The sequence below is a fragment of the Petaurus breviceps genome, unplaced genomic scaffold, assembly GCF_028583685.1.
Source record: "Petaurus breviceps papuanus isolate PSGF00001 unplaced genomic scaffold, PetGlider_PUasm1.0 76, whole genome shotgun sequence".
In the NCBI taxonomy this organism is placed as follows: Eukaryota; Metazoa; Chordata; class Mammalia; order Diprotodontia; family Petauridae; genus Petaurus; species Petaurus breviceps.
In genome coordinates, this window is record NW_027186473.1 from 60379641 (window position 1) to 60395782 (window position 16142).

The 16142-nt window shown below is 36.2% G+C and overlaps 1 protein-coding gene across 2 annotated transcripts in view; it reads left to right on the plus strand.

Annotated features, from left to right (window-relative positions):
- LOC138175178 (uncharacterized) overlaps positions 1-16142 on the plus strand; it is a 150115-nt gene that overhangs the window by 93131 nt on the left and 40842 nt on the right. For both annotated transcript variants that reach the window (XM_069105589.1, XM_069105588.1), the window contains 2 exons: positions 6455-6494; positions 9218-9269. In XM_069105589.1, coding sequence (XP_068961690.1) covers positions 6455-6494; positions 9218-9269 — 92 coding nt within the window. The remainder of the gene's footprint in view (positions 1-6454; positions 6495-9217; positions 9270-16142) is intronic.

A 16142-nucleotide genomic window follows, 5' to 3' on the forward strand; every position in this document is an offset into this window, starting at 1 on the left:
GAGAGAGAGAGAGGGAGGGAGAGAGGGAGGGAGAGACAGAGAGAGAGAACACAATAGAGGAAATTTAAAACAAAATACACCCCCCATTAAGTATTTAACAGTTTTCAAACATTTTTGTCATTCTTTTTAAGAATTCAGTTCACAACAAGATCCAGTTTAAAAAGGAAGCTGCCTTTCTATTGGCAGTTTTGATAAAATGGTTTCTCAAATTTCACAATATAAGATTTTAGAAATATAATAATAAAATATACAATGTATTTAAAAGTTATTATCAGTCAGGTGATGTTGGGATAAATGCATTTCCAAATTATCTTGCATAGAAAATTGGTGGGGGTTTTCTAAGTGAATTATTCAAATTGGAAGCCTTTGTGTTTTGTGGAAACTAGGCCAGTGTTCTGTTACCCATCATATTCTCTCTTGTTCTCACTGTATACCTAGTCCTTTTAGTTTTATTGATGTGTTTTTCTTTTACACTGTAGACTTTTACAGATCACTCTCATTTCAGGACTCTTGTAACAAAGTAAAACAGTTAGATAAAACTAAAAATATAGTGATCTCATCTGAAATGCATACAATATGTAATGTCTTTGGCACTCCCACCGTTCTATTTTTTTAAATTTAGTTTTATTGATATCTTTTGATTTTATATTGCCTAAATTTCTCCCTATCCTTTCTCCTCCTCCTTCCCCCAGGAAGTCTTCATATAAAATAAAGAATATTTTTAAAGAAAACAGGGGAAAAAAAACAAGAAAAAAAATAATATAACTGCAAAAATCTGAAAGTACAATGTATTTCCAAACCCGCAGAGCTCTCACCTCTTCAAAATATCCTGTGTGTGTGCATGTGTGTGTGTGTGTGTGTGTGTGTGTGTGTGTGTGTGTAATGTCTCCTCATTTCCTCTTTGGGGTCATGCTTGGTATTTGTAATTTCACAACATTCACTTTTTATTGTTTCATGGGGGTTATTCTTCCATTTACATTGTTGTGGTCATTGTGTGTGTTATTCTCTTGGGAGAGTGAAAGAAAGAAGAAGAAGAAAAGTTTGCTTACTTCACTTCGCATTAGTCCAAATACATCTTTCCATGACTCTCTTTATTCATCCAATATTTTTCTTCTTATAGCACAGTAATATTCCATTACATTCATGTACCACAATTTGTTTAGTTTGTAGGGGTGGGGAACCTGTGACCTCGAGGCCATATGTGGCATATGAGGACTTTGGGTGCAGTCTTTCCGACTGAGTCCAAGTTGTACAGAACAAATTCTTTTATTAAGGGGATCTGTTCAGTGAGGTTTGGATTCAATCAAAGGACTGTTCTTGAAGACCTACAGGGCCACATGTGGCCTCAAGGCCACAGGTTTCCCACTCCTAGTAACCATTCCCCAAATGATGGGCATTTACTTTGTTTCCAGTTCTTTGCTTCTGTAAGTATTTTGTTATCTATTGGAACTTTCTTCTTATCAGTGATATCTTTGGAGCATATGTCTAGTGGATCTCTGGGTCAAAGAATATGGACTTTATTTGCCTAATTCTAAATTGCTTTCCAAAATGATTATAGTAATTCACAGCTCTACCAACCATTGTTATGACTCTATTTTTAGTGTACTTAAATTTCTATAGATCTTTTAATATTTACTATCCCTTGCTCTTGTCATTTTTGCAATTTGCTGGGTATGAGGTGAAGCTTCAGGGTTGTTTTGATTCACATTTCTTCCGTTATTAATGATTTGGGGCATTCTTTCATATGGTTATTAATATTTAATCATTCATCTTGTGAGAAATGGTTGGTTTGTATCCTTTGACCAGTGATCTTTTGGGAAAAGGCTTTTGGTCTGATATATTTCTGTTAGTTGTCTATATATAGTTGATATCAAACTCTGAACTGAGAAATTTCACACACACAGATTTTTTTGTTGACAAAAATTTTTACTCATTCAACTCCTCTTCATTTTCTAAATGCATTAATTTTGCTTGTGCAGAACCTTTTTCCATTTCATGTAACCAACATTATCTCTTTTATCTTTTGTAATTGCCCTTATACCTTTCTTGCTTAAGAATACATCTCATCTTTTGTTTTTTGTTTTTTTCTTTCTTAATTGGGGAGGGAGAAAAGTATGAGAGAGAGAGGTTTGTTAGAAAAAAAAATTAACTAAAAAAGAAAACACTTCCTAATCCTAACCATAAAAGGGATATTATATGCTTTTCTTCTAATATGGTATGATCTTTAATATCCAGGTTGTTTGTCCATTTTGAATTTCTTATGGAATATGATATAAGCCATTAGTCTAAGTCTAATTTCTACCAGAATGTCTTCCATTTTTCCCAGAAGTTCTTATCAAATAGAGAGTTCTTTTCTAAGAAATTGATGTTTTCAGGTTTTATCTAGATAATTGGGTCGAGTTCCATTAGTCTAATTCTCCCTTGCCTAATCTATTCCATTGATATACTTCATTATTTTTTAACCAATACCATATGGTATTGATGACAGCTACAGTATTATATTGTCTGAGGTTTGGAAGTGCTATTCCTCCTTTATTTCCTACCTTTTCAAAGTTATTACTTCTCATCATAGTCTAGACTTTTTTGTTCTCCAGTGAATTTTATTACTACTTTATAGAGTTCTATAAGGCATCTCTTTGGATACTTTGATTAGTATAGCACTAAAATTATGAATTAATTTTGCTAATATTCTCATTTTTATTGTATAGGCATGGCTCAGCCATGATACTGAATATTCCTCCACTTATTTAAGTTATTCTTTATTTCTTCAAAGAACACTTAGTTATTGAGTCTATGCAAGTATTAAGTATGCTTTGGTATATTGACTCCCAAATATTTTATGTACCTTGTAATTATTTGGAATGGAATTTATCTTTTTATTATTGCTTCTTGGGTTTTGTTATTTTACCCAAAAATCCTTTTGGATTTTGGAAGGGTTCATTTTGTATCCTGCAACTTTATTTTTATCCCTCCAATTTCCCCAGAATTATAAAATTAAAAACCCACAGAAAAACAAATCTCTCAGAACAATAATGCATAGCCCTGAAAAACATACTTCCACATTGGTTTTTTCCAAAAATACATGTCTCGTTCTGGATTTTAAATCCTTCACTTCCCTGGCAAGATGTGGGTAGCATGATTCATTTTCAATCCTCTAGACTCATTGTTTATGACACATTAAACAGAGTTTTAAAGTTTTTCAAAGTTTTTTTTCTATAATGTTGTCTTTATGTAAATTATTCTCCTAGTTTTGCCCATTTCATTCTATATTAGATCATAGATATTTTCCCAATTTCTTCTGAAACTGTTCATTTTATTATACCTTATCACATAAAATTATTCTATTACATTCATATAATACTGTTGGTTTTACCATTCCCCAAGAGAAGGACACTCAAGTACTTTCCATTTGGGGGATACTATGAACAAAGATGCGATGAATATTTTTATATGTATGAGCTCTTCTCTTTTTCTTTGATGTAATCTCAAACTTTGCTGAAACTATTATCTCAATGACTATCAATACAGATCTCCTAGGATTTTCTAAGTAGTCATTTAATTAGCAAATAGTGATAAGCTTATCTCCTCTTTGCATATTTTTATAATTTTGATGCTTTTCTTGCCATATTGCTGTTGCTAATATTTCTAGATAAATCCTTGCTTTACTCCTTTATGTATTGGGAAAGTTTCTAATATATTCACCTTGCAAATGATGCCTACTTTTGGTTTTTGATAGATGTTTTTATGATATTTTGCAAGGTTCCTCTATACCTACACTATTTTTGGAGTGGCTGGATAGAAAGTCAAATGAAACCAACTCCCTCACCTCCCAGATATTAGAAACCTTGGAGATCCTCCAATCTCCCTAGGTGATAAACTCCATCTTGATGATATGGGAACTTTACCTTTAGAGGGAGATGAGGGCAGGGGAAAAGAGGGCTCTGACAAAGCAAGGAGCTTTCCAGTTCTCTAAGAAGGCTTCATCAAGGGAAGAAAAAAGGCCTCAGAAATAAGGGAATATAAGACTTTATTCTGAGTTATCCTAGTCATTGGAAGGTCACTCCAATGTCACAAGGAAATGGTGTTCAGATTTGGAATCAATTCAGAGCCTTCTCAGTCCTTGTCACCCCAGGTATGCCAAGACCATCCTGTAGCCCCTTGTCTCCCTGTCTTCCTCTTCCAGTAGGGAGGAGGGTGGGCATGAACAACTCCATAATCCTGGTATTCATATAGGTCATAGCTGTAGAAGGACTTTTGGGATGAGATGAGGACACCATGGCTAATGGAGGGGAAATAAAGTCTCCCTTTCTCTCTTACCCCCAAGAGGTTGTTTTTCTCTCCACTTCAGTGACTGCTGGGAAAGTCACCAGGGTTCTAGAAAAATATCAATGGCCTACCTTCCTTGAATTCCATCAGAGAAAGTTGTTCACTCTAATCTCAGAGGATTCATGAGGACAGGGTCAGTAAGTAAGTGAGAGTACAAAGATAAAGCAATAATGTCTTTATTCGGTTAGCCCAGTAGATACTTACATAGAAGCATTTATCTCAACCTTTATATTTTTAAAAAAATTACTCTATTTTCTCTCCTTCCTATTCCCCTGCCTTTGGAAAAAATAAAAGAAATACACTCATATATCCCTTTTGTGCCCTGAATCCATCAGCTTTCTGTCATGGGTAATATGTTTCATCATCAGTCCTCTGGAATTATAATTAGGCATTGTATTGATCATAGTTCTTACAGCCTTCAAAATTGTTTGTTTTTACAGTGTTGCTATTATGTACATCATTTTCCTGTTTCTGCTCATTTTATTCTTCATCAGTTTCAAAAATTATTTATTTTTGTAATATTGAAGTTTATAGTATAAAACTCTTTTGGTTTTGCTCATTTAGCTCTAAATTAGTTCATAGATATCTTTCCATGTCTTTCTGAAATCATCTGTTTCCTTATTTCTTATAGCACAATACTATTTTGTTACATTCATTTGTATTCAGCTATTCTTCAGTTGATAGCTCCTTAATTTTCAGTGTTTTACTACCAAAAAAAGAGCTGCTATAAATATTTTTCTACATAAAGGATCTTTTCCTATTTCATTGCTCTCTTTTGCGTATAGGACTAGCAATGATAACTTTTCCAATCATGTATTTTCTACTCAGTATCTTTTTATGACAGTTTGCTTTCAAGTCATTAGTAATATGCTGTGGCTTATTAATAGTCTTTTAGTTCAGTTATGAATAGTTTTGCTTGGAGCCTCATCATTTGTAGTCATATAGTATCTCTAGGATAAAACTGGTGTGAAAAAGATGGCTTCTTCTGTTTGGGGAGGTGCTGAGGATTATTGAAAACATCTCACAGTTTCCATAGTTCAGCCTTCTGTCTTTCTCTTGCTCAGTACTGGCCCCAGCTCATTTCTTAAAATCCCTAGAAGAAGGTCACCAGGCCACTAGGTGGGTATTTGATGAAGAATTTCTGGGAGGACATGGATTAGAATTGAAGAAGATGAGAAGGCCTGTATGTGTTGCAATCTGCACAATTGTTTGGTGTAACCACATTAGTACCTAGATCCTGGATCCATGCATGCATGGATGTCAATGAGGTCATCACATCACTGAGAAGCAAGGAAACATTACTATTTCATATAAAGCAATTATTTAGAATCAGCTTAAGAAATGTGATAAAAACTGTTAACCATCCTGCCCTCTTCAGTTTTCTTAGTTACAACAACAGTTTGACTATGGTACATATCTTCAAATAATTCCTCTTTTTTTGGATTCTGGTTCGTAAATGATGGTAGAATGAATGAATATCTGAGAGGGATTTAGCGGACACTATTGTATGACTGCAAGTCATTCTCTGAAGAATTAAGAATTAATATCTTACAGAGGACAACAGAGAAGCACACAGTGGGTGTTGTATAAGTTGCAACACATAGCAAATAAGGAACTTTGAAGAATAACCAAAACAAAAGATGTCATGAAGGAAATGTATGATTGAAATAGAAGATGACAGAAGAAGTCAGATGACAAGGGCCAGGGACAATACATGGGAGAATACCCTGTGTTGCTAGCGTCCTTGAGATATAAACAGAAAGAGGAAGACCCCACACACAGCACACCAGGTGGACATTCTGTGGCAAACTTATTGAGTGACATTGACAAGGGTTTCCCAGGATAGATAGGCATCAAAGCCTTGTCACCTGTGTCACTGGAAGGAACTTCCACATTAATTAGACCACAGATCCACAGAAATATTTCAGTATTTTCTGAGGTAGTATTAATATCGTATATTAGAAAATTTATTAATTGCTATGATTTCCTAGTCAAATTAGAAGAGCAAGAAAACCTCATTACTACAAGAAGTATTGAGGTTAGAATGATTCATAAAACTATTTCAAAGTGGTTTTATAAAGGAGAAATTACTTAAAATTAATATTCTTTTCTTTGTCTGTTTTCTTAGCACCTGGCCTGACTGGAGTTATTGGAGGTCGTCCAAAAGTGTAAGTTTATTGGTAATTAGTTGATCAATTAAATTACACTTTAAAAAAAAGGTTCACTGTGACATTGTTTCCTGGCTAAAGATAGAAGAAAAATGGAGGGAACAGAGTTGCCATGGCCACATTCTGTACATTCCTGTCCCTGAAATTCATCTGGGAGCTTTGCTTTTGACTCACAGGCAATAAGCTTTCCTTATCTAGAGAATATGCTCTTGGGAGCAAATGTTATTGGATGAATCTTCTCTAAGGTATAAAGTCCCTTTCTGTATAAGGCAATGGCTTCTTCTAAGAAAGAGCATGATAAAATTCAGAGGTAATTTACCCTCTGTCTATGAGACTTTACCCCCAGGAAATGTGATTTACTTGAAAATTAAATGACTGCTGTAGAGTATCACATGATAGAAATATAGAAACTTAATCGCTTCATCTAAACTAGTACTTTACTCCTAAAGGGGTGTTGCACTTGGCCTGGCTCCCTGTTGCAGTCAGAATTTCTCTTTAGTTCTTTCTGTTCGTGGAGATTGAGAGAGCTTAGAAGGGCCCTTGGAGGTTATCCAATTCAACCCCTTCATCTTGAGAAGCAACAGTCTGGGGAAAAAAGCACTAGTCAGAAACCTGGGCTGGAATCTCAACCCTGACAATAACTATCTATGTGGTCTAGCTGATGATCCCCTTGCTCCCCTCTCAGCTTCCTCCACTAACCCCAGGGATTTCTCTCTCGTGTGCTTTAGTCTCTACCCTGTTTCTACAGGGGCCTGATATATAATCCTTTGAGAAATCTGAAGTCCTCCCAAGACTTTGAAATGGGGAAGCCAAAAAACCTATTTTCTGGTTTCTCTGACAAACCTAAGCAAAAGTGAATGGAAGCTTGTTGAAAGATACGAATGTTAAGATAGCTTATAGACTTGTATATAATTTTAAGACCACAGTTGTTTTTTAGAGTAAAGGATCCTCTTATAAACAGAAGAAAGAAATCCTATGCACTATAAGTTTTCACTTAAGAACTCAAATAATGGGGCAAATGGGTCAAAGAAAATTTAGAGAACGAGTGAGGTTAATGGGATAGGTACAGGACCTGTGACTTCATTGATATAGGGAATTCTCTGATGAGGAAACTCTCTCTACCAATGTAGGTCAGCACCTTCGCTGCAATTTATAGCCTTAGAAAATTGCCTAGAGCACTTAGAAATAAGTTAACTTGCCCATGATCATACAGGCAGTATGGGATCATAGATTGGACTTAAGCCTAGAACTTCCTGGCTTTAAGGTGGGCTCTCTGTATGCTATATCAGCATGCCTCTCAACTCCATGCTGGTTCTAAATTCTTAATAGCTTTGGTGATTTATGTTAATTAAAAAAACCCAAACCTCTTTGGACCTTGATGCTGAATAAATTAAATATAATATAATGTTACTACAGACAAATTGCTAGATTTTGCTGGCATTTAAACTTCTAGTGTCTGTCTTGCAACAGAAAACACAAAAGATTAACATGTTCCTCCGTGAAAAGAGACTACTAAAAGCCTCCAGTATCCCCACCTCCACCCACCCCAACTACATTCTCTATTTAGATCCTAGAAGACAAGCTGTATCTTATATGGATGGTTTTCCCTGTGTGGGGAGGATCTTCATTTCATCTTGTCCAACTGTCTGTGACTCAGTTTTCAGGGGCTGCACTCTCATTAGTGCTTTTGCCAAGCTAGTTCACATCTTATCAAGTTTAAAAGACCTCTTTCTTAGGTCTTCACCTCCCCCCTGCCAATTTTCAGTTATGAATATTCCTACCTATTTGTGGTACAAAGGCAAGAGTACTGACTCGGGAGTAAGAGCGCCTGGGTTCCAATCCCTCCTCTGATAACTTACTACTTGTATAACCCTGGGTAAATCACTTTACCAATAAGGAGGTTTGGGCTAATGACCTCTGAAGTCCCTTCCTGCCCTAATCCTATCAGTTGTGTCTTTATAGGCAGAACTTAGGGTATTACTTTATATGTAGCAGGCAGTTAATAATGCTTTTTGGGTTAGATTGGATAGTCATGTAGTTGGGGAGAACAAGACTTTAATGCTTTTAAATATATCTAAGGAAATTCAGATCTTTTTGAAAATAAAATTAACTCTATATTTCATGATATTTACTAATCATCCCATTCTTCTCTATACTAACTTTCGCTCCATGCTTGTTCCATCCGACCAGCTAATCTAGACCATATATGTCTGTATATTTGATTATCCCTTTATTTCTGTGTTTACTATCCCCATTTATATTTGTATGTCCCTATTTGGGATTATGTATTTGTGTCTGTTCCTTTGTACTTGTGGTCAAGATCAAAGGTTGGATCTCCACAAAGGTTTACCCTGTTCCAGAACCACAAACAACATCTCAGCATCATCCAACATTCTCACAGATGAACATAGTTGGTCATGAGGGAGGCTAGGTGAAAAAATGTTTATGAATTAATGAAAATAAGCTTATAGCAACTAGAAAAAAAGTGAAACTCCATAGCTCACTTGTAGATCAGTATTTTTATGGCAATCAGTATGATGTTTTCCCCTTCAGATATACAAAAAGGGAGATGCGGAAGGAAACATATTAGTATATAAGAAGTGGAGGTAAGCTATAGCATAACCAGGAAGTGCATAGATGTAGTATGTGACTCACCCCCTTTTCTCTAGTATTTATAATTTGTTGGGCTGATCCTAATTATCCTTCTTTCTTTATATCTACAGATCTACAGTTCTGAGACCATTTTTTTTCCTGTATCCCCAAAGAAATGTCAAGGTAAGAGATATTTCTAAGCTTGCTAATTCCATTGACCTAATGACCAATTGGAGATTGTTTTATATCACAAATGTTGGTGATATAGTAGAGACAGAGAAAATAAAACCATGAAGTTTTTCAGTGATTCTACTGTGATCTAGATAACATTTTAGAAAATTGAATTTGGGTAAGCATCCATCAGAGTGGATTTTGTTATTAGTTCTAGTAAGTACAATAAAATCCCAGTCAATTAAATGACATTTTAATTTTGTATCTTCTCCAATTCCTAGAAATGTGCATAACTAGGGAATAGGGTATTCTGGTTAGGTGAACATTAACTCTCATGAAACAAAACTGCCTATAGTATGTTCCTGTTAGGATGGAAGGACCTGTGTTCTGCTGACTGCTGGATCTTATTTTCAGGTGTTTGTAATTGTATTTGTTGGCCTTTCAAATATGCATTTTTAGGAGGTCTATCAGATAAAGATCAACCATAAATCTTCCAATAACCAGATCATTGACCTCAGTTCCAACACAATTTGAAAAAAGCATTATTAAATATATAATAAAAATACATAAAATATAATAGACTTCTAATAATAGTCCTAAATGAGAAAAATAAATTCTTGCCCCGAATTTTACATAGATAGCTATGAGAGATGCCAAACATGTAAAAATAAAATTGTACTGAAAATATTGAGCTAGAGACATGCCTAAAAAATTAATGAAAGAATTAGAAGCTGTCAGGTTTAAGGAGGCAGAAGTGAATTGTAATTGGCAAGTTTCTCCTGTTCCAAACTTATTTACTAATAAAAATTTAAGAGCACAAATTTAGATTTGAGGCTATACCAATTTTCCCCACAAATCAAGTTTCTTTAGGTTGAAAGTACAGAGTGGAGAAAAAACCATTGAAAAATGGAAATTATGGGGCAGCTAGGTGGCTCAGTGAATAGAGCACCGGTCCTGAAGTCAGTAGGACTTGAGTTCAAATCTGTCATCAGATACCTGACATATTTACTAGCTGTGTGACGTTGGGCAAGTCAACCCCAATTGCCCTGCCTTCCCCCCTCCAAAAAAATGGCAAGTAAATGGATTAATTCTTTCCTAACCTAACCTGTGGCCCTGCACAGATAATAGACTTTACTGACCTTGCCAGGGTCAATCCTTGCTTTAAGATCCTTGTATACCTGTAGTTAACACATAGAAAGGCTTTTGAGATTACTTATGAAGAACTTTCACCTTAGAGACAGCAAGGTGGTGCAGTGGATAGAGTACTGGGCTGGGAATCAGGAACTTATCTTCATGACTCCAGATCCAGCCTCACTAGCTGTGTGACCCTGGACAAGTCACTCAACCCTGTTTGCCTCAGTTTCCTCATCTGTAAAATGAGTTGGAGAAGGAAACAACTAAATCATTCCATTATCTTTACCAAGAAAACCCCAAATGGGGTCATGGACACAAATGAAAAATAACAACAACAACAAAAGGTTTCAGATAAGCAGATTTCAAATAAAGAGCTTTGGATTTTTTCAGTGTCTTTCCCCAAGTATCCACTGATTTCTGGATTCATTGATCTGATCTTTCTTTTGGAGTTTTGGTTGACTGAATGACTGAAATGTTACTATGGGTATCGGGACATATAATTATTATCTTCTAATTAAGCCTATAATGTGGAACTCTTGATCCTTTTTGGAAATGGGGTGCTCATAGAAATTATTAAAATAGTTGACATTTACTTAGCACTTTGGAGTTTGCAAAGCCCTTTAAGATATATTATCTCATTTGAGAGAAGGCACAGTAGACTTCCAGTTCCTGAGCACATTTATCTGCCATTTGTACCTTTCTGATTGGCTTTGTTTGGCTTACATTTAAATGCATGATCGTACCTATGTAATCTGTGAGTTCATCTGTAAGAGCCTTGAATCTTTACAAAAGTAGAATGGGCATATATTCTAAATAAATAAATTGGTGACTTCCTGCACTAGCTAAGGATACTAAGGGAAAATCCATTATTTTAGAAGCATAACGAGGAATATTTTTACTGGTGGAAAAGCAGTTGAGCAGATTGTGTGCATGTCAGAGTATGTGTATGTGTTTGTGTGACTGCTCACCCATGTAACTGACATGATATCATGATAGATGGATGATCACATGATATCATGGTGGAAGTATAGATGTGGTGGTACAGAAAACAGTGCACTTGGGGAGTGGGAAGAGGCAGCAGTAGTAAGGGAAAAAGTCCGCTCTTCTGCAGAGAAGGGATAACCTCTCTCTCAAAGACTCTAGCCCTCATCCCCATGAGATCTGAGAGTAAGATGATACTACCATGACTGACCAAATTCTGAAGGTGGAGGCCTAGGGGCAGTTGTTGGGCATATGGCCTAGGCTAGCAGAGCACTTTGAGAAAAGATACATGGGCAGTAATTACCTCAGAGAGGGAGTAGGACCTACCATGGAACATCTTTCCCTTTATGAAGGAAATGCAGCTTCCTCCACCATGTTGGCATTACCTGGTGACAGTTAGGGCTCTCCTAGTGGAATTAGCTCTCATGATGGGCAGTCACCAAGGGATCAGAAACAACCAGGAAAAACAAGTCTGCAGACTTTCAAATAATGGTATGAATTCTAAGTTTGTTTTCCACGGAAGTAAATAAGCTTTGAGGCACCCAATCCATTGGAGACTTTTAGCAGCCCCCCAGAAAAAGAAATTATAAATAATTTTTGTCTTTGTGTCACTAAATAAATAGCAAAAGTCCAAATATCATTAGAATTGAGTATTTTATTTGATTAATATTAAATTCTATTCAGTTTACTCAGGATCAAGGCCCAAAGATGCTTTTTTAATAAAATGCAAATAATTGGGTTCAGCAAATAAGTAAGAGCCAACATAGAGTAGAAAGATATCCTAGAGTACTGGCCCCAAACCCCAAAATACTTGGACTTCAACTGTTTATGTAACCCTCAGCAAGCTGCTTAACTTTTCAGTACTGTAGGCCAAAGGTTATTAAACTTTCATTTCAGGAGCCCTTTAGAAATCTTTTTTTTTTATTAAAAAAAATTTTTTTTAGTCCTTTACAATCTTAAAAATTATGAAGGCCCCACTTCAGGAGCTTTTTTTATGTGGGTTATATCTATAAATATTTAGAATATATCTCTTGGGTCATCTCCAGTCATCCTGATCTATATCTTGCCACTGGACCCAGATGGCTCTGAAGGAGAGAGTGAGGCTGGTGACTTTGCACATCCCTCCCTCACTTAAATCTAATTCACTTGGGAGTCAAGACATCACCTTCCTGATGTCATTGGTCCTCTTCGAGAAGGACAAACAACAACAATACCTTTCTTTTTAATTTTTTATTTATTTACTTTTAGTTTACAACATTCAGTTCCACAGTCCCTTGAATTTCAAATTTTCTCCCCCTCCTTCTCCTCTCACCTCCCCACCATCGCGGCGTGTAATCAGACATAAGATCTACAAATACCTTCCCATTAAACATTAGTCAAGTTCTAAAGAATGTTTAAAACCAATGGTCTGAACAATGAGAAAGAAGAAACAAAACAAAAAAGGGAGAGAGAGAGCAAGCAGTTTGCTTCAATCTGCATTCAGACTCTGTAGTTCTTTCTCTGGACGTGGATACCCCTTTCCATCATATGCTCTTTAACTCTTGTTTGGTCATAAAATCTTCTCTTCTTCATAAATCTGACAGGTAAACTATCCTTGCTCTCCCAAATTGCTTACAGTATCAGTCTTTATACCTAGAGTGTGTACCTATATAGATTTTTTTTTTGTTATGTGGTATAAGATATTGGTCTATGCCCAGTTTCTGCCATACTGTTTCCCAGTTTTCTCAGTGCTTTTTGTCAAATAGTGAGTTTTTATCCCAGAAGCTGGGGTCTTTTGGTTTATCAAACAATAGATTACTATAGTCATTGAGTGCTGTCTTGTGCGCCTAATCTATTCTACTGATCCACTACTTTGTTCCTTAACCAGTACCAAGTAGTTTTGATGACTGCTGCTTTATAATACAGATTAAAATCTGGTATGACTAGGCCATCTTCCCTAGAATTTCTTTTCATTAATTCCCTTGATATTCTGGACCTTTTGTTCTTCCAAATCAATTCTGTTACTATTTTTTCTAGCTCTATCAAATAATTTTTTGGTAAATTGATTGGCACAAATATGTAAATTAATTTAGGTAAAATTGTCATTTTTATAACAATATCTTTTAATAATATATCTATCGATATTAGAGATTTTAAATGACTTAGTTTATTATAAAAAAAGAGTTTTGACTTCTTAGATTCTCTGAAAGGGTCTCAGGGACCCCCAAGAAGTCCTCAGATCACACTTTGAGGATCATTGCTCTAGGCAACTCCATAACAATAAAAATCGTCCTCATCATCACAGCTAACATTTATATAGCATTTACTGTGCTAAGCATTTTATAATAATTATCCCATTTAATAATAGCTAACATTTCTATAATGATTAGATTACGATGTGCCAAGAACTGTGCTAAGTGTTTTACAATTATTATTTCATTTAAACCTCACAAGAGCCCTGGGAGGTGGGTGCTCTTATTATCCACATTTCATAGACGAAGAAACTGAGGCAAGCAGAGTAACTTGCTTGGGATCACACAGCTAGTAGGGGTCTGAGGGTGGATTTGAACTCAGAGTCCGGAGGCTCAATGCTTTATCCACTGCGCTCCCTAACTGCCCCAGCTGCCCCTGAAATTCTGAATTGCTGAGATGGTATCTGCCTGCTTTGTTAGAGTTTCCTCACCTGGAAGTTTTCTTTCCCAATGAAGTTTCAGGTCTTGTCCCTAGCCTAGCATAGGATAATAGACAGAAGACAGTTTTTTTTCTATATTCCTGCATAATTCCTCTTTCATCTTGCATAATTCTTTGTTGGAGAAGTGTTGCAGCCTGCTGACACCCTCCATACACTCGATCCACTGTCCTCTGGGTAATCTACAATTTGAATTCTTCAGATGCTGTTGTTCCATGACTGGCAGTTGTACAACATCAGATATTGGGGTTGGGAGAGACTTTTGTTTCAGAGAGGAGTTTGGTCTTGTTAAAAGAACTTTTCAACTTCCCAAAGTCAATCCAGCTTGTTTTTTCTTCTGTTCAGTGCTGGGCCCATAAGATAAATTTGGGACCAAGAGATCAAGGGAATTTACTAAACATAGCCCAGACAATTTCATATAAGGGAATTTTCTTTTTAAAATCCTAAAGCCCAACACCGAGATTTATCTTCGAAGATAGTATTAGATCCTTTTTTTTTTTAAATTAGGGGCCAGTGTCTTCTTGGATTTTATGGCATATTCTCAGTACTAAAATGTCTCTGCATTTACCACCGTCATGGAGCTTTTGTTAGGCATTTAAAGTGGCAAAATCCACAAGAATGCAACAACCCTACATACACATGTATAACATTTTGCCATTTTCAGAGATTTCACAGACATTTTTTAAAGTGCTTTCATATGCATAGCCTAATTTGATTAAATATACAACACACACACACGTTTACATGGATGGTCCTTACTTAGTAGAACTTGTTTTTCAATTTTATTTAATTTCTCAAAATTTTACTATATAACTTCTAAATTTAATTAGAGAATATGCTGCCAAATCCGTTTTTTAGCTGTAAGTGCCACTAAAATTCAACATGTGTTAATACCATCACTAGCAGTTTCTCTTCTATATACAGCAGGTGCCTAATACTTTTTGACTGATAGTATTATTTTCAATTCATCCATCCTCCTTTGAAATCAAATATCCTATGGATTCTGGGGGGCCCTAGTCATGTTTTCAGTGACTTAGGAATTAATGCAACAAAAGCTGCCTATATTCTAACTTCTTTTGGGGTGAAGTACATACTGAATCAATTTTTTAAGTGCTTCTTTCATACTTTCTAAGCACAAAGAATTTTGCTTGTGCTGTGAGGAATATTAAAGGATCTTAATATGGATCTTAATGAGGATATTAAAAACTAGCATTTGTGTAGAACTTTTCATGTTTACAAACCACCATACACATATTTGATCCTTAAAATGGCTCTGGCATAAATGCCCTTTTAACAGACAAGTGACTGAACAGCTAGAATTAAGTTTGAAAGCTCAAATTTGAACCCAGGCCTTTTCTTCCTTCTATGTCCAGTCCTTTTAGCTGTACCAAATTCCCTTCAAAGAAGGTATGGGACAGAGCTCCATCTACCAAGGAATTTGGGGAAGCAAAGATTTGTACAAATGGAATTATTAGAGAACATCAGTGGCCTATACTTTTCATCTTTTTATTATAAATTAGACTCCCCAGAGACATAAGGACCTTGGTACACTTTGGGGTCCAGTCACTTCTCTACTTCAGCACTCCTACCCTACTATAGTCTAGGAACTTAAATATCTGACACTTCCTGAAGGATGGCTACAAACCCCACGGGTTCCAAAATATAGGTCAGTTTTATTTACATTATGAAGGACAAAGAAAGGTCTCTCAAGTGAGTCAGGAGATCACTCAGAAGACTTCCCTTCCCTGGAGTTCCAGGGAGTGTCTTTGGCCCCGGGTGGGGTCCTAGCAAGTGGAGGAGCCTGGGTTGACCCTTCTGCATCAGTGTTCCCCTTTGTCTAGTCTACACTGTTATTTTACTGACAGTTCTTCAGTGCTGTGGAAGCGCCATTGGTGATCCATCTGACTCCATGGCAGTTCTCCACTATACTTCAGTAAAAACAGAATAAACCAATAAACAGGTATGTGGGACACCTGCAGCCTGGCCACTGGTGCTCTTCCTTTGAAACACATACCAGAACCTGCCGGAGCTGATGCTCCTTAGGCATATAGCCTTCAAGATTCCAGGGTCACCTAGATAACACAGTAGGGCAGCAATGTAGG